This window comes from Takifugu flavidus, chromosome 10 (assembly GCF_003711565.1).
Source record: "Takifugu flavidus isolate HTHZ2018 chromosome 10, ASM371156v2, whole genome shotgun sequence".
NCBI classification, from domain to species: domain Eukaryota; kingdom Metazoa; phylum Chordata; class Actinopteri; order Tetraodontiformes; family Tetraodontidae; genus Takifugu; species Takifugu flavidus.
In genome coordinates this window covers 10,010,057-10,035,492 of record NC_079529.1, presented here as the reverse complement: position 1 = coordinate 10,035,492, position 25,436 = coordinate 10,010,057, and the positions used below count along the sequence as shown (strand labels likewise).

General features: G+C 47.0%; 3 protein-coding genes across 4 annotated transcripts in view; 2 read left to right on the top strand and 1 right to left on the bottom strand.

Annotated features, from left to right (window-relative positions):
* The first annotated feature begins 195 nt into the window (after positions 1–195).
* LOC130533075 (dolichyl-diphosphooligosaccharide--protein glycosyltransferase subunit STT3B-like) lies at positions 196–22,042 on the top strand. The gene is made up of 16 exons (XM_057046212.1): positions 196–756; positions 13,124–13,232; positions 13,533–13,820; positions 14,206–14,271; positions 15,074–15,173; positions 15,953–16,051; positions 16,331–16,477; positions 17,157–17,205; positions 17,674–17,828; positions 18,053–18,264; positions 18,378–18,565; positions 19,224–19,395; positions 19,563–19,736; positions 19,955–20,068; positions 20,137–20,346; positions 20,463–22,042. The coding sequence occupies exons 1-16, from the start codon at positions 485–487 to the stop codon at positions 20,541–20,543; spliced, it is 2,436 nt and encodes an 811-aa protein (XP_056902192.1). The 5' UTR covers positions 196–484; the 3' UTR covers positions 20,544–22,042.
* Positions 22,043–22,127: 85 nt separating this feature from the next.
* Positions 22,128–23,468, bottom strand: kiaa1143 (KIAA1143 ortholog). The gene is made up of 3 exons (XM_057046223.1): positions 23,235–23,468; positions 22,911–23,061; positions 22,128–22,827 (listed from the first exon to the last, which is right to left on the bottom strand). Exons 1-3 carry the CDS (start codon positions 23,346–23,348, stop codon positions 22,616–22,618), a joined length of 477 nt encoding a protein of 158 aa, XP_056902203.1. The 5' UTR covers positions 23,349–23,468; the 3' UTR covers positions 22,128–22,615.
* Positions 23,429–25,436, top strand: part of LOC130533080 (adrenocorticotropic hormone receptor-like) — a 34,083-nt gene continuing 32,075 nt past the window's right edge. For both annotated transcript variants that reach the window (XR_008952477.1, XM_057046220.1), the window contains exon 1: positions 23,429–23,947. The gene's annotated coding sequence lies outside the window, so the exon portion shown is untranslated. The remainder of the gene's footprint in view (positions 23,948–25,436) is intronic.

Below are 25,436 nucleotides of genomic sequence, written 5' to 3'. Positions count from 1 at the left end.
CACCTTTCACATTTCCTCCGGCGCGTCCTCGGCGTCGCTGACTGATGTCACCATTGGCTGGCGCGGCTGTCCGTCACAGGCGTTCTGTCTCGTGATTGGTCGCCCCCGGGAGCCGATTCCCAACCGGACGTACCTGTCTCACTCTGAGAGGCTCCGCAGACAGGCCCCGCCCCCTCAATCCAGCTCCAAGGAAGGAAGGAAGAACTGCTCCATCCGCATGTGTCACTTCCAGTATGCTGCAATGCCCCGCTGCTATGAGACGTCCTGGGATTATTTAACTGGCTTTGCACTTGATGGGAAGTAAAGTTAGGAAGTTTGGAGAGAAAGCAGGTATTTAGGGGGTGCGGGCCGCGCAGGGAAAGGTGATTCTGTCGGTTTCGGAAGTGGAGCGTGGCAGCGAGAAGGAGGGGGCACACTTTCCTTTCCTGCGTGATAAAGAGATAGCTCGCTTCGCTTGCTGTCCACGGCGGGACTGACGTAGAACATGGCGGAGCATCACCCGGTTACCGACGGCAAACAGAAATCGTCGCTGAACTCCGGGGCGTCGTACTCGGGCAACGGGCGCAGCAGCGCGGCGGTGGAGCGAGGCAGCAACGCCGGGGCAGCAGGAGGTCTGTCCGGCGGCCTGTCGCAGCCGGCCGGGTGGCAGTCCCTGCTGTCGTTTACCATCCTCTTCCTGGCCTGGCTCGCCGGGTTCAGCTCCAGGCTCTTCGCTGTCATCCGCTTCGAAAGCATCATCCACGAGTTCGACCCCTGGTGAGTGGTTTTTCTCTCTCCGGCGAGGAAAGTTTTTCTGAAACGTGCCAGGTGAGGCGCGTGCACCGGCGGGTACACGCGTGCACCGGCGGGTGTACGCGCCTCGTCTCGGTCGCATTTCACGGTCGCGGAGGCCGTAAACTTTGGAAGCCCGCTCGCGCCGGTTGACGGTGAAAACGACACCGACGCTTCTTCTTGTGGTTAACTCGCGTCAACGAGCCGTGCAGGTGGCGACTAATCGCACCTTTCTCTGCTTAAGTACGTCACAATGTTTAATTTGACGTCATCCTCCCTGTCCCCAGTGCGTGATTCTTGTAATTCGTTGTAAAGTGCGGGATGGGGGGTCGGTCACGAGGACAATGGTGACAGCTTCGTCTGACGCGTGGTGAACCCGGAAACGGGCCTTCTGACACAGATTCCTCCTTTGTTTTCCCGACGAGCCCAACGCAGATTATTGCAAAACACTCGCGTTTGCACCCGCAACCATCTGGCTGCTACAGCCTCTTCTGCTACTCACCATGTTAACAAGGACTTTGCGATCTGAAGCACATTTTCTCAAGATCATCGATTCATTTGGGAGAAACGAGGCAGGAGAGCTGCAACTGCTGTATCAGCGTTGCTTCCATGTCCACTGAAGACACACAGACGTTCCACTTTGGTGCTTTAACAGTCCTATTTTCATTAAAAACACCATGTTTAGTGACAGAGTCCATGAAGTGGTCAGGGCTGGAGGCTTCTGTCTTGTCATTCAAGGAAGATGGCTGTTCAGTTACCTTAGAGAACCAGCAACATGGCAATTAATGCCGTTACCCATGGAAACCAAAACTTAAATTCACCATTCAGATGCGAACCACAGTTTAGCTATGTTCCACGCTCCTCTTCTTCTGTCTGCTCTGATATTACAACTCATTTGGTAATAAAACCTCGTTTGCTTCGAGCATTGAAGATGATTTTGCCATGGACAATTGTTTCTTGAACTGCAAACCCCGATCTGGCTCCTGCTCCTGCTCCTGCGTGTGTGGGCTGCAGAGCCGTGGCTGCAGCGTAACATCATACCTGCAGGACACGCTGAGCACTAGCTCGACAAGTCAAGTGACATGTCGCATAAATGTGCATGGATTATGTCTTAAATATGCAAATCATTGAAGATTCCAGGGTAAGGCAAAAAAAATGTAAGCTTCAGCTAGTTGCTACATGAGTTATGTATGAGAAAGACAAATATTTATGGGTTTAATTTGTTTGTAAGTTGAAACGGGAGAAAGGAACAGGTATTTACCGGCGCTCTTCAGAAACAAAACATGCTGCTGCATGCTCCTTAACTGTCTCAGAATAGGGTGAAAAAGACCTCACTGTTAGACTTTCACCCACTTATACTGAGCTGCTTTAATTGTGCCACCGTTCTGTGTCCTACACGTCCCAAAGATCCCAAAGATGTGACGAGTAAAGTTGAAATGCCGTTCCTCCGTAGTTAATTGGCACGTTTTGCATGGCAGCGGGCCATCGATGCGCCCGGCCGCGCTTTAGGCGAAGGCCAGATGAATGCAACTACTGGATATTTACGTGGCGTGGGTGCAAAGACGACACGTGTGTCCGACGTATCCGGAGCATTTGTGGTAAAAAAACATCTTAAAAGATGTTTTAATTGCAACGTGACCACCTCCAACTGATGCCTTCTCAAGGTCGTGATGGGTTTTTTTATCATCTAGTATAAACAAAGTTCCCAGAGGTGAGCGGACGTAGCTGGGAGTTGATGTGCAACAGAACGAATTTCCAAAGTGCTGCTGATCTCTTCCTTTTTTTTTCTGCCAGAAATGGGCTTTTTATGAGGACCGTTGCCTGGCCGGCGCCTGCGTTGCATCACCGAGAGCTTTCAGTGATTATTCTGAGAGCAGAGGCATGGATTAACATGCCAGCTTCATGTCTGTGTGCTGAATTAAAGAAGAGGCTGGGGAGGTTTGGTGGGACCGAATCCTCCTGTTTCTGTACGCTACTGGCTAGACACGCTAACGCGTTATGACGGGGAGTGAAATTTATTCAAACGACCGTTCATTGTTCTGTCATTCAGTCGTTCAGCTATATGTAAAGGAGATGTTTGAATAGCTAAAGAGAGCGCCGTCTGGCTGCTAAATGAAACCGTTGCTGATGCAGAACATTAAACGCTCAAGTTTAACTCGGCCGAAGGGTTAAAATCATCGTGGAAACATGGAGCGCCTGATTGTTGCATCTCGATTCAGTTGTTCTCGGTGGGAAAAGATGTGAGTGAAGAAAGAAATCTGTGTGTGTGTTCATGCGCGACGGGGACTACGCACGCGTTTCCTCTGTAAATGTGCGGTTTCACTCTGCAGTCTTTCTTTAAAATGTGGACTTTTTTTGGTGACACTCGGAGGTCGTTACGAATCAATCGGGATAAATGCAGCAGGTTCCGATCAGCGATGGATCTTCTCGTACGTCCCTGCGCACAGCCTCACTGGAAGGGTTCTGTCATTATGTAGTTTTTCTTTAAAATGGGATCAGAGCGGAGCCAAAAGTCGTGCCACCCTCTGCTGTTCCACCCAGATCACATGCTCTCTGATGTGCCCCTTTGATGTCGCTGCGTAATGGTCGCGTTCCTTTAAAAGCGCTAGATTGTGCTATTAGATCTGACAGCAGAGAGGTTCTGAGGAGCAGCCGGCGCTGTCATTGATGAGCTCCGCTCTGGTTTTTGTTAATCACACGCGGGATAGCGACACAAAGGGAATGGACAGATTCATTAGCACTTGTGTCTCCTCTGCTGAAGGTTTCCTGCCAACAAACTGGACCTCCTTCAGAGAAGAGTCTGACAGGCAGATGCCTGCTTCTGATCCAATGCTCATCGCGCATTCAAAGCTGCGGCGCTGCAAATAACCGCTCTGAACAAACACGAGTGCAATTAACGTCACATTGTTGGATGTGGTTGATGTCGGTGCTGACGTGAAACCGTTGGGTTATTCAGAGACGATCCAGTCAGGAAAAGGAAACATCCTCCGTTCGCGGCTACATGATTGTCTTTGTGGAAGGTTATCGGCTGTGAATCCGCTGGGGTGACGCAGGTTCCCTCACGCGTGAAGGTCTCGCACCGCCGATTCACCCGACCCCAGAGATGTGGTGCCGGGAGAGGCCCGTTTTGATCGCTGTGGCGGGCTTTTATTTTAATCTGATTGGGTTTTAATCACAATTATCTTCAGGGGAAATAACGCGCTCTTAACAGGAAGAAACCTTAGACAAGACCAGATCTGTTTTTTTTAGTATATAGCAGAGAAACATTGCCTCAGTGGTGATTTAAGCAGATTATTGCTGATATGTAGTTCGTTATCCTGCTCCGGTACCAGCTGGATGAGAACAGCCCAGTCTCCCTGCTCTCACAGAACAGCTGCTTGTCGCCCCCCAGCCTCCCAGATTTGCTCCGTGTTGCACGGGAAATGCGTGGCACATTGGACATCCTTCAGATGATAAATGTGCAAGCTGACAAGCAAAAGTTGCTCCACAGATTTGCTAATGAAAGCTCTCAGAACTCCGGAACCCTGAGGAATCAGCTGGAAAAAAGGGGGGGGGGAGCATAACTGGGGCCTGGAGAGCAAGAGAGAGCAGAACAATTGCAACACGCTCTCACACAGCAGTAGATTTAAGCCAAAAATGCACGACTCTTGGAGGCATACAGGCAACGGGTGCACCTGAATGCACCACAGTAGTTGTCTAACACGTTGCACCTGAAAGGTGACCCTGTGGTGAACACACGCCTCTGAGAAGTCACATCCGACCACAGTTCTAGTTTTCATGTGGAGGTTACAACACCCTGTTTTTGTGGCATGAAAAGAATTTGATGCCAACTTTAAAGCCCAGCCCTTCTCCAGCGGGATTGTTCTAAATCTTTTCTTCTTCAGAACAGGAACTCATTAGGTTCTCTGTGGTCTTGTGTTTCTCTCCTGCTGCGCATTTGAAGTCATGCATTTATCCAGATCTCCACTTTCATACCTGTTTAAAGGGTTTTTCTAGCCTGCAGAATCAGATACAGCTTCTCCACTTCTGTAAACAGCTCTGTTATTTTTGCAACATGACTGCAGTCTGATTTTTAAATTTGGGTAAACCCAAATGTGATTTCAGTCCAGACTTGACTGGCAACACCAACTTTACGAATACAAATGCGGTGGCTAAAGTTCCGGCTTCCTGACTGACTCGCCTCCGTGCACCAGCATCGATGCAGAAATTACCATGATTTCAAATGTTTTTCCTCGACGCCGCAGCCTTTAGTAGAAATGTTGCCTGGGTGCGTGAAGCGCTGACAAATCTTGTATTGGGAGTCCGCGAGGCGAGGCCCTGCGCCTCCTCCTTAATGCAGATAAATGTTAAACTCCACTCTGAAGCCACAGGATTTCTGCAGGTTGTATTCTGTCAGGATTAGCTGGACCTCTTTTCTGTTGCGCTGCCATTTTTTATGTGGATCACCAAAATTCAAGTCCAAACAAACGCAGCAACAGAGCGATAGATGAGGCTTAAAGGAGACCGTTGTCCTCTTTGTTCGCTCATGCACAACTGGGAGATAACAGAAAGTGGGCTGGCATGAGCCAAGGCTCTGTGTGTGTGTGTGTGTGTGTGTGTGTGTGTGTGTGTGTGTGTGTGTGTGTGTGTGTGTGTGTGTGTGTGTGTGTGTGTGTGTGTGTGTGTGTGTGTGTGTGGTGTGTGTGTGTGTGTGTGTGTGTGTGTGTGTGTGTGTGTGTGTGTGTGTTATTGGACCCATGCTGCAGAATGTCTTATCAGTTGTGTTGCTCGGCGAGGCACTCGCAGCACTACGACAGGTCTTTTGTGTTTGGTAACGAACGGTTATTAAACTTGGGCCGCATTGCTGTGGTGCGTCTGCCTGAAACAAGTGGACTTTGCTTTTTTCTTAAGAGGAAACGAAGAAAAATGTGCACACGGAGCTTTTCTTGGCGAAAATATGAAAATGCTCTCCTGAAACGGACTAGGAAATCAGAAGTGGTTCCCTTTGTTGGTTTCATTCACGCACCTGTTTCTGCTTCGTCCCGCATCTTCTTTAATGGTCAAACAGTCCTTATTTCTTAGGTTTCTCGGAGATTTTTTCAAACCACGTACTGGACCCGACCACCTGTGGGGCATCCCTGGGTAGCAGCCAATGGGATGCTTCCAGTCGGGGATGATCCCAATTGTCTCTTATTACTGCTCCGCTCTGATGGACATGTCTTTGGCAGGAATTTGGACTTCAGGAACTGTCCAAGGACACTCGAGCTGCTTTTCCATTTTAATAAATTCAGTGGGGTCGGACCTTCCCCGTGTGACGTTCTTAAAGTAATCCAGGAGCTTCGTTTCCATTCGGGGTCACATTACTCTAAGGTCACCGTAGTTGTCGCTGACTCGGCAAGATCCGTGGAAAGACCGACCAGATCACACGGTCACGGCCTCCGGCGTGGCGTTACGAGTCGTCTCCCCTGAAACTTGACGCGCTGGACGCCACCGCTGCCACCGCTCTGGAACAAATGCTGCTGACCAGCTGCCAGATCAACTGACAACGAGATAAAGAGCCAGATCGTCTGTGTGGTTAACACATCAGCAGACTCCCGGGGCAACCGATGCAGACTGGACTTTACTCTGGCCTCTTACAGACCCGGTTATGTTGCATTCTTCTTTTAACAAATGGGTAAACTCGCCCATGCTGAGGGTTGTTGTATTTCATTTTGCTAACAGTAAATCTTTTACATTTTAATAGAAAATTTGTATAATCTTAAACTCTTGTGGCTGCGTGTATATTTATAATATTTGGAGGTAATTCTGCTTTTTCTTTATCACAATCTCTGCACGCGTCTCGGAGGGAGTTGGCCTCAGGAAACTGCTCTGAAGCCTCATTCTGACACGGTATTTCTCAACAGGAAGTTCTCCTGACTGAATACACGTTCTGCCCCCGCTGGAGCCAGATAATGAAAAAGAGTTTAAAATGACACAACAGCCACATCAGGGGCCGAGTCTTCCAAGCCCGTCCTTCAGAGTGGGGGGGCTGGACAGCCTGGTGCAAGATGGTGGAAAGGTGTTCGATGAAGGGAATCTGACTCAGTGTCTCGCGACTCGTGGCCTCCGTGGTGTTGTGAGATTCATTTGTCATTTTAATTTAAAAGGCATTGGAGCAGACTGTTGCCACTCGGGGGAGGGGGAGGAGATGGGGGGGAGGAGATGGTGGGGGGGGGGGCAGATAACGGTCTATGTGAACGCGTACATTTGTCTGGGTGTGTATGTGAGAGACAGAGGAAGTGTCAACGTTTTATCACCTCTAGCATCAATACTTCCTCTTCTGCTACAGCTTTTTTCCCCACTCTGCAGCATTTTCTTTGAGGTCCTTTGATGTTTGACACACAGTCAAACATTTATGAGGACGTTGACCCTGCGGCCAGCTCGTCGTCCCACTGCGCTCGTTGTACAGTTATGATGAAACTGGTGCACAATAAACCGTCGCATGTTCTCCTGGTCCTTTCTTTTGTTGGGGTTTTCTCTGCCTCCTCTGCTGCATATCAGTCGCGTTGTCCGATTTTTGACGTTCCCAGCCCTAAGTTGCTGACTCTGCAACACGTGAACTACCTTGACCTCTAAATATATAAAGTACTTATGAAATTAATTTTTGCTCCATCTGTCTCATGTGTTCGCTCTCTTTTCTTTATACCAACGCCACATCGCCACCGCCAGCTAAGGGACCGTGCTCTCTGCTCCATACTGCTGTTTGGGGGCATTTTGCGCTTAACCCCACCCACTGTGTGGAGCAGGTGGGGAGGCAGCGCCCCACTGGTCGGTGTGGCTCTTTTGTGGTGCTTCGACCCGTTAAATCTGCCAGTTATCAGAAACAGCTGTTGTGCTGGGGTCATAACGAAGGTTGTTGTGTTTAACGAATTTCCCCCGCAGCGTAATACAGTGGGACCTCTACTTACGAAATTAATTGGTTCCAGAAGTTGTTTCGTAACCTGAAAATTACGTAAGTAGAGACGCGTTTTCCATGTAAATGCCCTAATCCGTTCCAAGCCCCCAAAAATCCGGACATAATTTTTTTTATAAATTATAAAAATGCATCAAAACATGTAACAAATACATGTTACAATTAGATTACCGCACAATAAATGTAGGAATTCAGTGCAAGGCTTCTCCAGGAACAAAATGAACTTTATTACAGGCTAATTTTACGTTAGCCGTCATTACTAATAACGAACGTTAACGCTTGTGGTAACACCGCCATCTAATGGACAAACATACAAACACCCACTATAAATCCCGGTTACGGCCATATTCTTTGGCGAGATCAACCAAACGCATCCCTTTTTCATGCTTTTCTATTATTTCTTGCTTCATTTGTATGGACAAAAAAAGCTCTCTTCTTCTTTTTCACTTTTCTCCATCACTTTCCTGGGGTCCATAGCGAATCAAAGTTAAACGAAGACAATGCTGGGATACACACAAACTTGTACATATTGACGTCCCTCCTAGCCAATGGGATGACAGGAAGATGCGAGTAGCAGCGGTAGCGTATTTTTGCCTTTCGTGTCCTGAAATTTATTTCGTAATGAGGAAATATTTTCCCGTTGAGACTTTCGTAACCTGAAAATTTCGCATGTAGAGACGTTCGTAAGTGGAGGTCCCTCTGTATCATGTATTATTTGCCTCTTCTAGAAACATGCGCGGCCCTTTGCGAGGCGATCGCGACATTCCACTGGTGTAATAAAGCAAACTGCGAGGAATAATTGAACTCTTGCTGATGAGCGCTTGCACTGTCCAGATTAAGTACGATGTTGTTTTGAAGTAGGGAAGGTAAAGTTTACAACACTCTCCTCAATGCTAGCGGTGTAGAAAATCTGTGTGAGCCGACAAAAACTCTTGTTTAAGCCTCTGACGCTCCAGGAAGTGTCTAACTTACTGTATTTTCATTTGGAGATTTGCATCCAATGAATTCCGGCGTAGAAATACTGGTGAAACTGCGTGGGGGTGTCTGCTGTGGATAAAACCAGCTTTGATTGATTCTCGTTTGTCTTAGTGAGGATTTGATGGGGATCTTTTGATGAGTAAATGGATCTGATCGTACCGGCGCACCGGTGTTATTCCCGCCTCCTGCTGGAGTCTCGTTAATATCGCTTTATATTGCAGTAATTATCTGTGGTGAACAGAAAATGGAAATTTTGGTGTGGAAATCTGCATAATGAGGCATCGGGACTCCAGCTGTGCTGATGTTTAGGTGCTGCTCTGAACGCCTGAACATTCTTGCAAAGAGGTACAACATGTTTGCCCTCAGGAGGTCTGTGGTGGGATCAGAGTTACTCATGATTTTTGTTCATGGAAAACCCCAGTGGATGCATTAACCTGTCTTATATCCTCACGGTTCCCGTCTCCAGGGTGAGGAGCGCTGCAGGAGCCCTTCATTACTGCACTCTGCTCCTCCCTCTCTGTATTTATCTACACAGGAGTGCACATCACAGGGAACAAAGCAAAACTTAACTCCCATGTCAGTTATAATAATGAGCTCACCTTCTTCTCACTGGCAAGTTGTTTTTTATCATTTACTGACTAACAAAGTAAGATGGGACCTGGTTCTTTAGCCGGGGCTGCTATATTGCACTGTTATTACAGTTTCAGAGATCTTTGGGCTCGAGCAAGCCCCGCCTCTCTGCATCAGTTTAAAGCGGAAAGGCGTGGCTTCATCGATGGCCCCTCCCTCTTACGCCTTTCCTGAGCTTCCATTTCCTACCCTCACTCCTCTTGTCGATGTCTTCCTCCAGCTTTCATCTTTCTGTCTCCCAGTCCACTTATTTAATTATTGATCCACTCTTGGAGATGGACGGCCGGGAGAGCAGCCGCCCCGGTTGCGGCGTGCTGCTGTGAATTGCCAAGTAAACACACGGGTGTCAGAGGAGATGGCTTCTGTAGTTTCCTCTGATAAATGGATTTGGGGGGGTTAAATAAGGAGATGGAAGCTTGGATAAAAGCTGGTGACCCAGGTGACTGGAGGAAAGCGAGCAGTGTCAGATATGAGGCAGAAGGCTGCTGGAGTCCAGAAACCATCTTTGCTTGAGATCAATATTTGAACAGCAAGATAACAGGTTGAGAAGATGCATTTAGTTCTTTAGGTCTGTGCTCTCAGGAAGGCTCATTTAGGTGATGTCCACACCATTTAGTTAATCTACCGCCCCGAAATGAAATGAGTTCAAGGATGATTTCAATGTGTTTTCTGTAACCGTCATATCTAAGTGATTCTCCAGACCCGCTTCAACATCTGAATCCTAATTCCTTTCAAGTCCATTAGCAGTCTGAAACTGGAGGAATCAAAATGTACATTTATTTTTTGTTGCCAAATAAATGAAACACTCAGCAGTTTTTTGATTTGGTTTGTCTAAAAAATTCTTTGGACCCCCAAACCCTCATGTTAATAGAACGAGCATGTTTGAGTAGTTTAGGAACCAGTTAACGAGCTGCAGGTTACATGGCAACGGCTCTTCAGGACTCACAAAAAGAAGCAACCAAGGTCATGGTTCCACTACTGTCTATGCTGGAATGGGTTCAGTTCTATTCCCTTAACCTCTGCTAAGCTGGTTTTGTTTGTCTGTTTATTGGTGTAACGGTGGTGTTTTAATTTTTGGGTTGAATTCACAACAAAATGAAAGAAAATTGAAGGGATAGTTTGCAGACCGAGGTCCACGAATATCTTTTAGCATTAGCAGAGCTGAGAGCTATTGGGGGGTATGAATTGGTCAGATAATGACTCACTTAAGAAAAGGTATGGGTAATGTCTGAACTTGTTTTTCCATCTCCTGGTTTAAAAAGAACATTTCTCTCCTCCAACAACATTCTGGGTAATCTTAAATAGCACCAGTTGAACAGTGGTGATTTTACTTTTGTCATGTGTTTTTTATGCAGGAATGTTTTAAGCAATAACGTAACCAAATGCTAACATGGGGGAGCATGGCTGTGTTTTTATTCAACAGGCACTTTGCAGCCTGGAACAGAGCTGAATCTGCCCCGTTTTGCGATTGGACTCGGCTCTTATTAGTTTTCCTCAAGCTGTGAGAGCAGCTTGGACTCCCTCGTTCACCTTGGCGTGTGTGGTAAATGATGGTTTGCAGAGCCGGTCTGTCTCCTGTGATCTGCTGCACAGGAAAAAAGACGTGTTGAGCTGCAGAAGCAGAACAACTCCTCATTAAATAATCATCATTCCTGCGCTGGGCTGAGCCACTGTTGTTTCTGCTTTTAACAACTCTGGCCGGGCAACAATATTACAAAAACAAGCTCAAATCAAATATACAGTCCAGTCCCGTTTTACCCTTCAGTAAGTTCAGTAGGGAAGTTCCAGCTGTTCCAGGAGGAGACCCAAGGGTTCCAGGACTAGATATAAAGTGTAGTCCCTTCAGTGTCTACTCCTGGCTGGACACACCCAGGAGAGGTGTTGGATACCTGGCTCTTCCACATCCAAACAATCACACTAATTAAAAATGAGGCATAGCAGACAGTAAAGGGATTCCTCTCCTCCATGATGGGGTTGGCTCCCTCTGCTCTGTCCAAAATGTTCCTCTCTGTTTGAAATTCTGACTAATAAAATCTGAAAGTAAGCACCTGCTCAGGTAATGAGACAACGTTCCTCGGTTCCGTCTGTGCACACACCAGCGCGTTTTCCTTCCTGTTGGAGGAGACTAATTGGGATTTAAAAAGTTATCCACTGAAGTAGAAAGCACAATGAAGAGACGCGCTAGGTTTAATTTGTAGTTGTAATCAACGCGCTAACGGTTGCGCTGAGTTTTGGGACTGTCCAGATGGCGTTCTTGCTACAGTTTGCAAAAGGAGACTGATCAGCAAGTGTTGGCCAGGTTTCTGATAGTCCTGAAACCAGTTAAAATTCCTATGACCCACTAAACCAGCGTGTGCATGTGGAAAAAGACTAGCTGTGGCAGAAAGCTCTGGAAACATCTGAAGCAACAGGAAAATGTTGCACATCTCTGACACAGCTTCAGTTTCTGTACTTGGAATATTCTGTTTTTCACAAGCGTTGTATCATATTATATTTAAATCATGAAAATCCAGTTGATCTTTACCTCTGACGGACTGCTGAAGCTTGTGTCCCTAACTACTCTTCCCGTGTAATGTTTGCAAACTACCAGGTGTGTTTGTTCCAAGTGCCTTGATGTGCACTTGCTCCGCCACTTGAGACACCTAGGTATCCCACAATGCACTTCAGCTCACCAGCGACAGTCGCAGCGATGGCAGACAGTGTGTACTTCACAGGATCCACATGCAGTTTCAGAGCTGGGAGCTCCTGTCTGTAAACATATAATATATTTATCTTTCTGCTAATGTGCACTTTTCCCCCTCCTTGGTGTGGCCTCCTGTCATCTCCTCAGATCAGCGTGTTTTTCAGTCCTCCTGTTTGGCGCTCCCACGCGCACCATCTGAAAGCAGCAGGGAGCCATCACCCCGCAGACGTTGTCGTTACCTTGCCTTCCTTGACAGATAGCGCTGCGGATAGTTAAGTGGCGGCGCCGACCTCTGTTTCGCCATCTGCTCTGGTGCAATGACAGCCGAGCATTCGCCGCAAGAGAGGAGGAAGATGCTAATTGAAAATATTACTGAAATAAAGGCATTAGCATATTAAAAGATGGTTTAAAATGACCTAATGAACGACTTTGCTCATGTCCGACATGAGAGTGGCTAATGCGCTGCAGTCTTTTATGTAGCTGTCACCACCAATATAAACTGACCCAGAAGCCTGATGCAGTTCATAATGCCACCTGAAGGGGCGCCAGTTTTTTTATTTATTTATTTTTTTCCTCTGTGGAAATGTTTTAATAAACTGAAATTCATCCTAAGGTCTGTTTGGAATGTGGTTTTAAATTCCCTACGTGAATCCAAGTCTCGGAAGGAGCGCAAACACCCCCAAACCCCGTCCCTCCAGAGGGGATCCAAAATAACCAAATTCTGCAAGGCCTCTATACCATTTCCTGCTTTTCTCACCGTTGCCGGCGGTGAAGAGGCTCAGGGGAGATAAGAATAACTGCTGCGTCTGCTGCAAAGACCAAGTCTCAGGGCTAGACCCACTATTCATACAATGGCTTTTTGACTAATTGTAGGTGACGCTGTAGTCGTGTTGTTCCTCTTAAATCCTTTTTGGCTGTAAACACTTGGGAAGACGTGGGGAAAATGACTCTGCACGAACAGGACTGTCCTCCTGACTTGTCTTAGATAAATGTAAGAATCCCTTTGTCTGTCTCCTTGCCTCACTAGTCCAGCTTCTGTAAAGCGAACGAGTGATTTTTATGCTTTGATTGGCTGCCTCTCTGTTTTTGATACTGTGTTGACTGACACCTTCTTCATCTGGTTATTGCAGGTTCAACTACAGGTCAACTCACCACCTCTCCACCAATGGCTTCTACGAGTTCCTCAACTGGTTTGACGAGAGAGCGTGGTACCCTCTGGGCAGGATAGTCGGGGGCACGGTGAGTGTGTCGGCAGTCCTGCAGGCTTCAGTTTGCAGCTGGACCTGCTTCAAGTGACGGCCTGGCCGCATGATTAAACGTCTCCTTTAGGGATGCAGCAAGTCCCCATTTAGAGATCAGTTGCATCCTTGCAGCCGCACAACAGCCCCTTTAAACATTATATTTGAACCCACGCCCTCGTCTGCATTGTTGTGCTCTGACAACCAAATCAGATGTTGATGTGAGACAGTTTCTACAATCACAGACCCAATAATTCAAGTCATGTGGAAGGTTAATTATCTCCTCTTTGTCTTGGTCCAGGTGTATCCCGGTCTGATGGTCACGGCGGGCCTCATCCACTACGTGCTCAACCTGTTGCATGTCACCGTGCACATCCGTGACGTGTGCGTGTTCCTGGCTCCCGTGTTCAGTGGCCTGACCTCCATCTCCACCTTTCTGCTCACGAGGGAGCTGTGGAACCAGGGCGCCGGCCTGCTGGCGGCCTGCTTCATCGCCATCGTCCCCGGCTACATCTCTCGCTCTGTCGCGGGCTCCTTCGACAATGAAGGCATTGCCATCTTCGCCCTGCAGTTCACCTACTACCTCTGGGTACCTGCGACATTCTGCCGCTCCTTCTAGATTTAATGTGATTGTCAGATGTCAAAAAATGATTATTACCTTAGTTAAATGTTGCCTGCAGCCACCAAATGTCACTTCGAATCAGCCAATGGTTCAGTATAAAGTTCCCCCACCATCATCTCCCAGTTGTTATGACCTTGTTAGCAGCCCTTCTGTGTGGAGCCGCTGAAGCTAACAAAGTGTAGAACACAGTCCTCGGCTCTGCAGGTCATTAAAGGCAGAAACACGCTAAATAATTCACACTCGTGGTGGGAGAGCAGCAGCGAAGCCTCCTGCAGGAGCCGCTCGGCTCCTAATGGAAGCACTTGTTGTCATCTGCATGTTATTGCTGACTCTTGTGTTGTGTAACACGCAGGTGAAGTCGGTCAAGACGGGATCGGTCTTCTGGGCCATCGGATGCTGCCTTTCCTATTTCTACATGGTGAGACCGCCAGCAACACTTACTGTGACGTCGTCTGTCCTCATGTTCTGTTTGCAAAAGCGCCTCTCAGTCATATTCTGACTGATTATAAATTGGGTCCGAGACAAACTGCAGGCTAACCAAGGCTTCCGTCACGCCCCAAAGTGCAGCGCACCCCCCAACAGCAAGTCTTTGGGGATTTTTCCCCTCCCCCACTTATACTAAGATGAACCCTTGATGAATCATCTCTTGGTGTAATCGGTGACGTCTGTTCTCTGGCAGCCGCTCGCTGTGACAATCTGAGACAATGAGCATAAAGATTTAAAAGCTTTTTAAAGTGTGTGTGTGTGTTGCGTGCACGGGCAGACTGGTGTGTGTGTCCTGCGGGTGTCCTTGATGATCTGGCAAACAACAAAAGGAGCTTTTCCCCCCCCAGTCTTCACTGGACTGCTGTGGTGTTCCTGAGGGCTCCACAGACAGCGGCATAGCCGATAGTTACATAATCACCATAAACAACTTTTTATATTCAGAGAAATGTCTCTCATTTGTTTTTGTTTTTCCCCAAAGTGTTCAAGTGAAAACAGCAGATGTAAATAACTTTGAAGAACATCTGGAAAATGGATTGTGGGATTTTTCAAAGACGATTACTGGTCCACTTAACGGGCACATTTCTGGATATTCGACGTGGTTCTGCCGTTAAGACTGATGCTCACTTATGGGAAATTACCGCGGTGCCTCCAGCTAGCAAACGGCTACCTCTTTAACTGCAGGCAGCAGGATGATTCCCGTTATTGCAAACTCAGATTTTTGGCTTGCTCCACAGGTGTCTGCGTGGGGCGGGTACGTCTTCATCATCAACCTCATTCCTCTTCACGTCTTCGTCCTGCTGCTGATGCAGCGTTACAGCAGCAGGGTCTACATAGGTGAGCTGTGGCATGCAGACACACACAAACACACCACGCACTTTGACTTTGGGAATGTCTACCATCCTGATCTGAGCTGTGTAGCCCTTCACTGGTTCGGGATCGCCCCTCACATGAAAACTGACCTCGCAGCTCACGACAAAGTCTAATTTGTTTTCTGTGATATCACATACGGTCGGTCATGCGGGCGCGGTCGGGCGTAGCTTGGTACTAGGAGCTGTGGCCCAAGCAGGAGAGGTTGTTTGTGACAGAGTTGTTGGCAGAATTAGAAATTGAGATTTCCCATGTTGCGTCTCTGGTCTGATCTGTGCGAGAGGTCTGCTCTGCACGGTCCGCCTGCAGCCGCGCTGTAATCAGGTTAGTCCAAAGTCACTCCGCCTCTCTGCGATCTCTCGTTCTTTCGTTCCGTCCGTGGCCTGCTGTCGCACGCCCGCTCCTGCTGTCGCACGCCCGCTCATCCGTCCTTGCTCCTCTTTCCATGGCAGGTACAACAAAAGATGCAATCAAGGCTGGTATTTCAGCAGTGCCATCCGCACAAAGGGCAGAAGGGCACACGTTCACCAGCACTGTTAGAACATTGAAATTACTGGGGAAAATGCTGGAGGACTTGCAGGGATGAAATTAATGCCATTTTAATGAAATCGCACTGATTGCATTTGTAGTTTTAGCCAAAAAAGGGGGGGAAACATCGATTTGTAGCTATTTAAGGATATCATCCTCTGGAATGAGTTTTTGGGTCTGTGTTAATTGGATCATTACCTTTGCTTTCTGTTTTCCAGCCTACAGCACCTTCTACATTGTTGGTCTGGTCTTGTCCATGCAGATCCCCTTCGTGGGCTTTCAGCCAATCAGGACCAGCGAGCACATGGCTGCCGCAGGTGAACAGCCATATGGATGTAAAGCGGAATAATGAGGATTTGCTGAGCGTCTGTGAAATAAATGTGCTGTGCAAATATTTTCCTGTCGATTTACAGTTCATGTCTGTTTAATGTTCCATTTGAACCAGCTCCACATGGGCCGTCCCATCGTAGTAAACTGTGGGGAACGTTAGGTGTTACACATTTGATTCTAAAGGAGATAAACTGAAGCGCTAAAGAAAGCGAAGGTCTTTCAGTCTGGCATCAGAAATATGTCCCTCATTCCATGTCTCTTTGCAGGCGTGTTTGTTCTGCTCCAGGTTTACGCCTTCCTGCAGTACCTGAAGAACAGACTGACACGACATGAGTTCCAGACTCTCTTCTTCTTGGGAGTCTCTGTAGCTGCTGGAGTGGTTTTCCTCTCCGTCATCTACCTGACGTACACAGGTCGGTTCGATAGATTTACTGGACCATTAAGAAAAACAACAACTTACTGTTCACCTTGAAAGTGGATCCATTTGCTTTGATTGTTAGCATTGTTGGCTAAAACATCTCATAACAACAACACCACGCTGCATGAAAATGACAGAAGGTGTCACAAAAGTTGGCACATCCTGTTTCCACAAAGTGGCCGTCTGGGACTGTAAGCTGGCAGTAAAAGTTGTCCCCGCCGGCCTAAACTGACGCCCTGATGCGGCTGAACCTTGACGGCTGCCATCAGTTTTATGACAACAGTCGGGAAAATCCTCCGTGAAACCACATTGGCTGGTCCTGACTGGAATCAGGCGTCCAATGATGGCTCGCATCTATCACCAGTCTGCACTGGGACCACCTGCTGGGGTTGGCTCGTGTGTTCTCGTTTGTTCCGGTACCGCAGAGTGGAAACGCAGCCAGCGAGAGTCCATTACAGCCGCTCAACGCTTGTGCGGCACGCGGGCGGAAAAAAGACATTAGAGAGGAATTGGGGGATATATACAAGTAGCAGGGACATTGAAATCCAATTACACATTCCAGTGATGTATGACAGAATTTCCAGACGTGTGTGTGTGTGTGCTGACATTATAGTTTGTCTAAAAGGTCTTGTAAGTACAGTTGAGCTCAATGCTCGTGTGTGTGTGTCCTTCAGGGTACATTGCGCCATGGAGTGGCCGTTTCTACTCTCTCTGGGACACTGGGTAAGTCATCACAGTTGATGTTCTGCACTTAAGAGGCGTGCTTAAAGTGAGCAGAGCTGCTCACTTCTCTCCGAGGTCGTTTCTCCAAGATTTAAATGTAGAAACTCCATTTTTTGCTTCTTAATGCTGATGTTTTATGATGCCTTTATTCCTCTGACAGTTACTAAATAAGGTTTTTTTGGGGGGGGGGTTTCAACACTAATTGGTCCTAAATGACCAAATCTTGTTCCAGAAAAGCTATTATTAGTGATTTCTGGGACCAATGGCACTCATTTGTAGGAAGTTTAACGTGAAGGTCAGAGCAGCGCCCGACCATCTGCCAGTCTGGCTCGGTCTCTTCTCCTGTGGAACAGTGAACTTTTGTTCCCATTCTGAATAACAGCTTCAGTCAGGCAAAGGCAACTAAATTATTTAAAAGCCATTCATTCATTCATCATTGATTAATTTATAACCTTTTATCTTCATCAGCTACGCCAAGATCCACATTCCCATAATTGCCTCGGTATCGGAGCACCAGCCCACCACCTGGGTCTCCTTCTTCTTCGACCTCCACATCCTTGTCTGCACCTTCCCAGCAGGCCTCTGGTTCTGCATCAAGAACATCAACGACGAGCGCGTCTTTGGTAAGACGGCAGAAACGGCTGCTATTGTGTTTGACGTTAGCCGTGAAACGTGTGGAAGGGCTGGACAAACCATCGTATGGGGGCGGAAATCCCCTCCGCTGCAGACATGTCTGTGTTGTTGACTAGGAAACCCAACGTCCAAGTGAAGCAACTGTGTATGGATGTCTTAATTTGATGATATCCTCAGTTCAAAACTTGGCACTTCCTGTCCTTTTTCTCTCCAGTGGCCTTGTACGCCATCAGCGCCGTTTATTTTGCTGGCGTCATGGTGCGCTTGATGCTGACTCTGACTCCAGTGGTGTGCATGCTGTCGGCGGTGGCTTTTTCCAGCGTCTTCGAGCACTATCTGGGAGATGACACCAAGAGACAGAGCCCACCCATGGAGGACAGCAGCGACGAGGACGACAGGAAGAACGCTGGGAACCTTTACGACAAGGTTGGAGTATTTTCAACTATTGTTTTCAACATACATTAACATACAGCGGCTCTGGAGCGCCGTCGGGTCGTGTCGACGGATAGTGACACGTTGACGTGCACTGGCTCCTGCAGGCAGGCAAAGTGCGCAAACATGTATCGGAGCAAGAAAAGGCTGAGGAGGGTCTGGGGCCCAACATCAAGTCCATCGTCACCATGCTGATGTTGATGCTGCTGATGATGTTTGCCGTCCACTGCACCTGGGTCACCAGCAACGCCTACTCCAGCCCCAGCGTCGTCCTGGCCTCATACAATCACGACGGGTGAGAATAGCGAACGTTCTGATCCCTCTGAATGTAAAGATAAAGCATTACATAGCTGTTTATTTAGTGGTGTTCCTCAGGGCTCTATTCCAGGTCCTTGGCTGCTCGTAGCATATGCTGCCTCCGTTAAAAGTTAAACATTTCACTGTTTGTTCCGGAAACGTTTATCTTTCTCCAACCTCTCGTGGCTCAGCAGACTAGCTGCACACTACAGCGATTATCTCAGTGGTTCATCTTCGTCTCCTCCCTCTCGGACTAAATTGTACCTGATTCGTATCAGGTTTTTTGAGAAGACTGAGAGTAGCTGCTTCACTTCTGTTTTCACTTCCTTAAACACTCCAGCCAGGCAGATGTCGACTACCTCCTCGAAAAACAAGGCAATAATAGTATGTTCTTCCCCCACTGGAAACTGCGCTGCAGCCTCCACAAGTTGGCCGTCGAAGGACCGAGAAGCAGCCACATTATTTTCAAGATCAAACAGTTGCGCTCGTTGTCACATCCCTCATTCTTCTCAGTCAGGCTCCAACAGTTTCGCAGCTTTGGCTAGTTTCAGTTATCTTTTCAGAACAATGATGAAGGTTTTAGTTGTGCGGCCAACATCACCTGATGAATCCGAGCCTAAACCGACACGCCTGACGTAGCTTCTGTCCCCTCCCAGATCCCGTAACATCCTGGATGACTTCAGGGAGGCTTACTATTGGCTGAGGCAAAACACGGATGAGCACGCCAGAGTGATGTCGTGGTGGGACTACGGATACCAGATAGCAGGCATGGCCAACAGAACCACGCTGGTCGACAACAACACGTGGAACAACAGTCACATCGCTTTGGTGAGCAGGATCCACCCAGGCTGTCTGTGAAATTAGTAGCTTTGAGTTGTGCGCCACCAAGTGGACAGAGTGGAATATCGCAACATAATGAACATCTTTGGAATTGAACCTTATTCCGTGATTCTCAGAAATAGATTAAAAATGTTTCTACTTGTGCATTCCCACAGGTGGGTAAAGCCATGTCGTCCAACGAGACGGCGGCCTACGAGATCATGAAGTCGCTGGATGTGGACTACGTCCTGATCATTTTCGGAGGGGTGATCGGCTACTCGGGTGACGACATAAACAAGTTCCTGTGGATGGTGCGCATCGCGGAGGGGGAGCACCCCAGGGACATCAGGGTGAGGAGGAGCTAATGGAAGCAGAACTGGCCGTGCTGGTGAAATATTGACTGGACAGATGCGAAGTGGAAATATATGAATGTTTGATGTTCTCTCATAGGCAGAAAAAGGTGGCTCGGAAACCGAGATTGAAAGTTGTGTCCCTGAATGATTTTATGAATTTAAATTGCGGATCAAAGCACCAAAGCTCACTCATTCCTCCGCTTCCATCTTCGCAGGAAAGTGATTACTTCACCCCGCAGGGAGAGTTCCGAGTAGATAAAGCCGGTTCCCCCACGCTGCTCAACTGCCTGATGTACAAAATGTCCTACTACCGCTTTGGAGAAATGCAGGTATGTTGTTAGGGAAGGGGGTGGGGGGTTGAGATTTTAGAAACTTCATGGTGTCTCATCCCCTTCAGCTGGACTTCAGGACCCCGCCGGGCTTCGATCGGACACGCAATGCTGAGATCGGCAACAAAGACATAAAGCTGAAGCACCTGGAGGAGGCGTTCACGTCGGAGCACTGGCTGGTGAGGATTTACAAGGTCAAAAAGCTGGAGAACAGAGACCGCGTGGAGAACAAACTCCGGGGAACTGACAGCACCAAGCAAAAGTACACGTCCAAAAAGGTGAGCCGGCGCCTCAGACCCGCTATAATGCTGCTCCTTTTGTAGCATGCCAGCACATACGTGTAGCTTACTGATGACGTTTTCAACAACAGACACCTGCTTCCGTTTCTCCTCAGACTGCCAAAAGGAAGCGTGGATACGTCAAAAACAAGCTTTCCATCAAGAAGGGCAAGAAACTGACCAAGAAGTCTTTATAGAGTGCAGACGGCCAACAGGCCGAGAGAGGCGAGGACGAGAGGCGGAACGAACTTTAAACCACACAAAACTTTCAAGAAAAACGAGCAGCAAACGCATAACCACCAAATGGCACGAGGCTCCACCCACCACCATCAGAAAGGGGGAGGAGCCTCAGCTGAAGGAGAGAGGGAGACGTCCTCGCCACTCTGGCTTCTGAGGAAGCGTGACCTATGACCTGCTTTTCTTTTTGTACTTGAAGGTAGAGAGAGAGTTTGCGCTTAATGCAGGAAATTGCTCGTTTATTCATCCCTTCAATATCACCGTAATGGTTAAGAATACCAGCTTCTTTAGTCTTTACAGGCAGTCAGCAGCTCCCAGATCCTTTCTGCGGGTGTCTGTGCTTTTCCCCAAACCATTTTTCTTTCTTTAGAATTTGCTGATCAAAGTGGGAAGTTTGTCAGGAGGACGAAAGGAACTCGCATATCATCTTAAAATTTCACTGTAGAAGAGCCTGAAAGAAAATATTCTTCTTTATTACAACTTGGATCTTTGCATCATACTATTTGTAGATTAAAGTAACTCAGACACATCAAGAGTCTGGAAAAACTGTTGAATTGCTGGCAGAATTTTTTTTTTTCCATAGAAAAAATCTATTTGATAAAAGCTTTCGCTAAGGTGCATCTACAGCAGTCGGCCACCGGCGGGCAAACAGATCCCTTAATGTCCACTTTTACGTATTTTTTAGTGTGGTTTTTCTCTACTTTAATGCAAATATTACATTTCAGTACCTTTAATATGATGACCGTGATTGGTAAATTAATCAACTGTCCAAGGGGAATTTAATTATTTTATTACAAATTAAGTTCTAAGTATAATTTGAATGCGGTATTTTAAGAATTTAAGTTAGAAACGCCATCAATGCCCTTAAAAGCGTTAAATGATAAAAGTAAAGCTAAAAATAATTCTGAAAAAGTCCAAGTTGTAATGAACTTGAATACACCTTGAGGTGCAGTCACGTGTCACTACGTGCCACGAGATGAGAAGACGAGCGCGTTAGGCCGCGTGTGCAAGATGACCGTCAGCTGTCACCTGTCGCGCCCACGCCGCACGCGCGGAAGCAGGCGGACCCGCCCCCGTTACCGACGGTTCCGATGATCTGAACGCCCTCTTCCGATTCTGTAGTCAGATTCTCGATTCAATCTCATCTGGTTTAGTCATCACCTCAAACGCACCCATCCTGCGCGTCTCGAGTCGGTTGTGAGTTTTTGGTTTATTTTGGTGTTAACACGGGCCTTAATGGAGTCTATGAATAAAACCCAGTTTCCTGAGCTCGACGGAGTCGGGTGTATTTATTAGCGGGTGATGGAGTCTGCATTGACCCGAAGGGGAAGCGTCCCGTCGCGAAATGCAAAGCTTTGATTTTACTTTTTTTCTAAATCGATTCTTCCATCAATTGTAATGATTTGGATGTGGGCGTGAGAATGAAACATGCCTTTTTGAATAAAGAGGTTGAGATAAATCTCGTATCTGTAGAGTGGTTGTTTTAACTTCTACTTCTGTCACATCCAATGGCTGCATCAGAAAGACATTTGAAATAAATCGCCTTCTCCACTTTGCAAACGTTTCTTTGTTGCAAATGTTTGTCACCGTTAACATTACACAAGAAATACAGTCCACACTCTACAAGTACATTTACATGAATGCATCGTTACAGACACTTGCAGCTCCCTTTCTAAAGCTAATGTACATTTACACACTCAACACGTGACTGAACAAAAATTTCAATTATTTCTCTGACGAAAAAGAAGCTTGAATATTTAAAACAACGATGGTTTAAGAGGAAGATAGCCATTCGTGTAAATTCAGCCAATAGCCACTAGGTGGCAGCGCTGTTTACACAATAGACAGAACTCCCAGAACCATATTTGGTTCGTTTTAGGCATATTGAAGTATTTTCTTCCCCCAGATTTGATAGTTGTGTCCTTATTTGAGGAAGCTGCGCTTTGTAAATTTAGAAAATGTGAGCTTAAATATTGCTTTCTGCAATTTGTTGCCCTTCTGTCTGAGACAGTCTCGGTTTGAACAGGGTCAACTAGTCTTCGTCCTCCTCCTCATCTCCTCCAAAAGACAAAAGGCTGTTGTTTTTTATCTTCTTTCCAGACTTTTCCTTCTCCTCCTCCTTGTTCTCACCGTCATTTTTCTTCTTTTTGCTGGAGCTGGCTGTGATTCCCTGGAATTTCTCTGAGGAGGAGCGCTTTTCCGGTTTCTTGAACAGGATTTTACCATCTGCAGGAGGCTCTCGACCTGTGCACGAAAACAGGGTATAACACACAAAATGAATTCTAAAAATTATCAGAACCGGCGGCCCAACCTTAAGTCCCCCCCACCTTTCTTTGTCCCGGTGACAGGATTTTCTTCGTCTTTGATCTCTTTCACCTCATCCGCGGTCAGATCGCCGCTCTTTAAGACCACAACTTGCGGTAACTCGTCCTCTCGATCACTGGCGCTGTCGTCGTCCGGAGTGGGCATCTGCTGACGCTGGAGTAGTCATTTACAACCATCAGACAGGTAAATATGTTAGGAAGTAACTGTCCAGGTTAATTCCACCACGATTCGGTGCACAATACATAAATACGGAAAAAGCCGGTGTGACATAACGTGTTTTACAAGATGCTGCGTTGATGATTAGCTGAAGTTAGCTAAACCATTACCTTCGTGTCAACTGTCGGTCCTTCTTTGTAACCAACGTCATTTTTAAACTTCTTTAAAAAAGACGGTTCTGTTGGTTTCACCCACGACACACCACTGGCCTTGCTTCTGTTCATTGCAACACACACGACACCGAAAACAACGAGATCTTTAGCCAAGTATTTGTTTAGGACTCCATTATTTCGCACACATTTACGTCATCAACACGCGCCGAAGGGAGTCGCGTGTGGCCGCGCTTGGTTGTGATTGGTGGATGGGAAAACAAGTAAAAGTTAAGTTGACGAATTAAAAGCAGTAGAGTGTGATGGCAAAATAAAATTAGGGATTTTTCGAAGTTGAATATGTTTTCACGCGCGTTAAGGTAAGTAAAATGTATCTAGACACGATATATTCAATTCAGGAAGTTGTGGTTATGACTTGAATATGGCGTTTGAAATTAGATTTTCTTGGCTGTTGCACTTTTATTTTGAATTTATTCACGATACAAAACTGCCTTTTCTAACTTGATGCCTGTGTCATATAAACAGTTCCGTCCTTGAGTTGTATGTCCTGTTCAGACATGGTTTCGGGCACTTTTTACGCATTATTGGCCGGTTTTTGGGGCGCTGCAGCCTCTTTGTGTGCCAAACTGACACTCGGGACGGACTACCTGAAAGACATGTGCCAGTCAGGACTGACCGGCTGGTCCACCGATGGAAGTGCAGCGTGTGACTGGGTGAGTCTCACATCACATCAACAGAACGGTTGAATTGTTCAGGTGTAACACCAGGTACAACAAGTCGGTTAAACAGTCTTCCTCCGAGAGTCCGTGATGGTGCTGTGACCGGCGTAATATGGTCATTTACCTGGAGTTAGTGAGGACTTAAACCGTAACGTATGTAACGTATACACCGTAACAATAATCTGACCGACTGAAACTGAAAGAGTGAACAAGTTCCTCCGTGTTCTTCAGATAGAAAACACTCCTTTCATGCAACCTTCTTTCGTTGGCCATTGGCAAAAACTTTGACATAATTGATTTGATGAATATACTTCGTGGAGAGCAAGTAAGAGAATGTAGTCATGTGACATCGACAGATCATGTGTCACTCTCATAAGTATGGTAAGATATGTTATCTGAGTTAGGGGCAGCATGTTGACATTAGGTAGAAGAGAGCCAAGAATGGACACCTAAGAAACCCCATGTACAATGATGTGACATGGTCTCCATGGGTAAATCTGAGGACCTCCAGAGCCGCCTCATCTCCAGCCTGGCCTTGGATACATCTGATGTCCTCTCCATCCAGCTTCCCTGCGTGAAGTTCTTTTTAAAAATCACCTTACACTGATTTAGATGTGTGTTCTGATGTTTTAATATCATGAAGCACATCTGACACCTAAATCTGCGTATTAATCCCGATGTCAGTGACCTCAACAATTCCATGGGTGTCAAGGTAAAAATGGTCTTGTCTCTTTGAATGTAACTGTTGGTCTATATTACCACTTACATTTAGATGGTAAAGATTTTATAGATATGTAAACTATTATTTGTATGCTGTGAACTATGGCCAACTATTGTTGAGTTTATTTAATATGGTTTTGGTAGAAATAGGTAATGACATGTATGACTTCTGATATGAATGATTTTTGGTTCCTGGGGGAGTGTTCCCTCCGGACTGGATTTTGGGGAGGGAACACGGGGGAAATGATGGAGAGAAACTCGTGGAGTCGCCTTGTAAGTTGCCTCGCTGGTTAAGAAATAAAAGAAGTTATTTGCCATTGTAACCTGTCTTCCTTTGTACCCACGAGCCCGACGGAAAAGAACGGACATAAGTTCAGGTTACAGACTGGTGGCAGCGGTGTTTTGTCTTTCCTCATCGCGTTCAGTCTTTGGCAACTTCTGAAACCAGGTAAAAGGCATCGAGCAGCAGCTGCTGCTGTGTGGCGCGGATTTGGTCGAGCTAGCTTGCTAGTGTTGGACTGTGAGTTTGCTCGATTTTGTCAGATTTCTTTTTTTTTTTTTTCCTGGACTTCAAAATGTCGGAGGACGAAGATACCTGGGGCTCTGAGGTCGCTGATGGCTGTGGTCCCAGCTCTAGTACTGGCCCTAATGCTACCGCAGCGCAGGGCACTGACCAGGAACGTAACGTCAGAAGGATCGTTCACTACAAGGTCGAGTTGCCGCCGTGTTTCCACGGTGATGGCAACGATAAGGACAGTTTCTC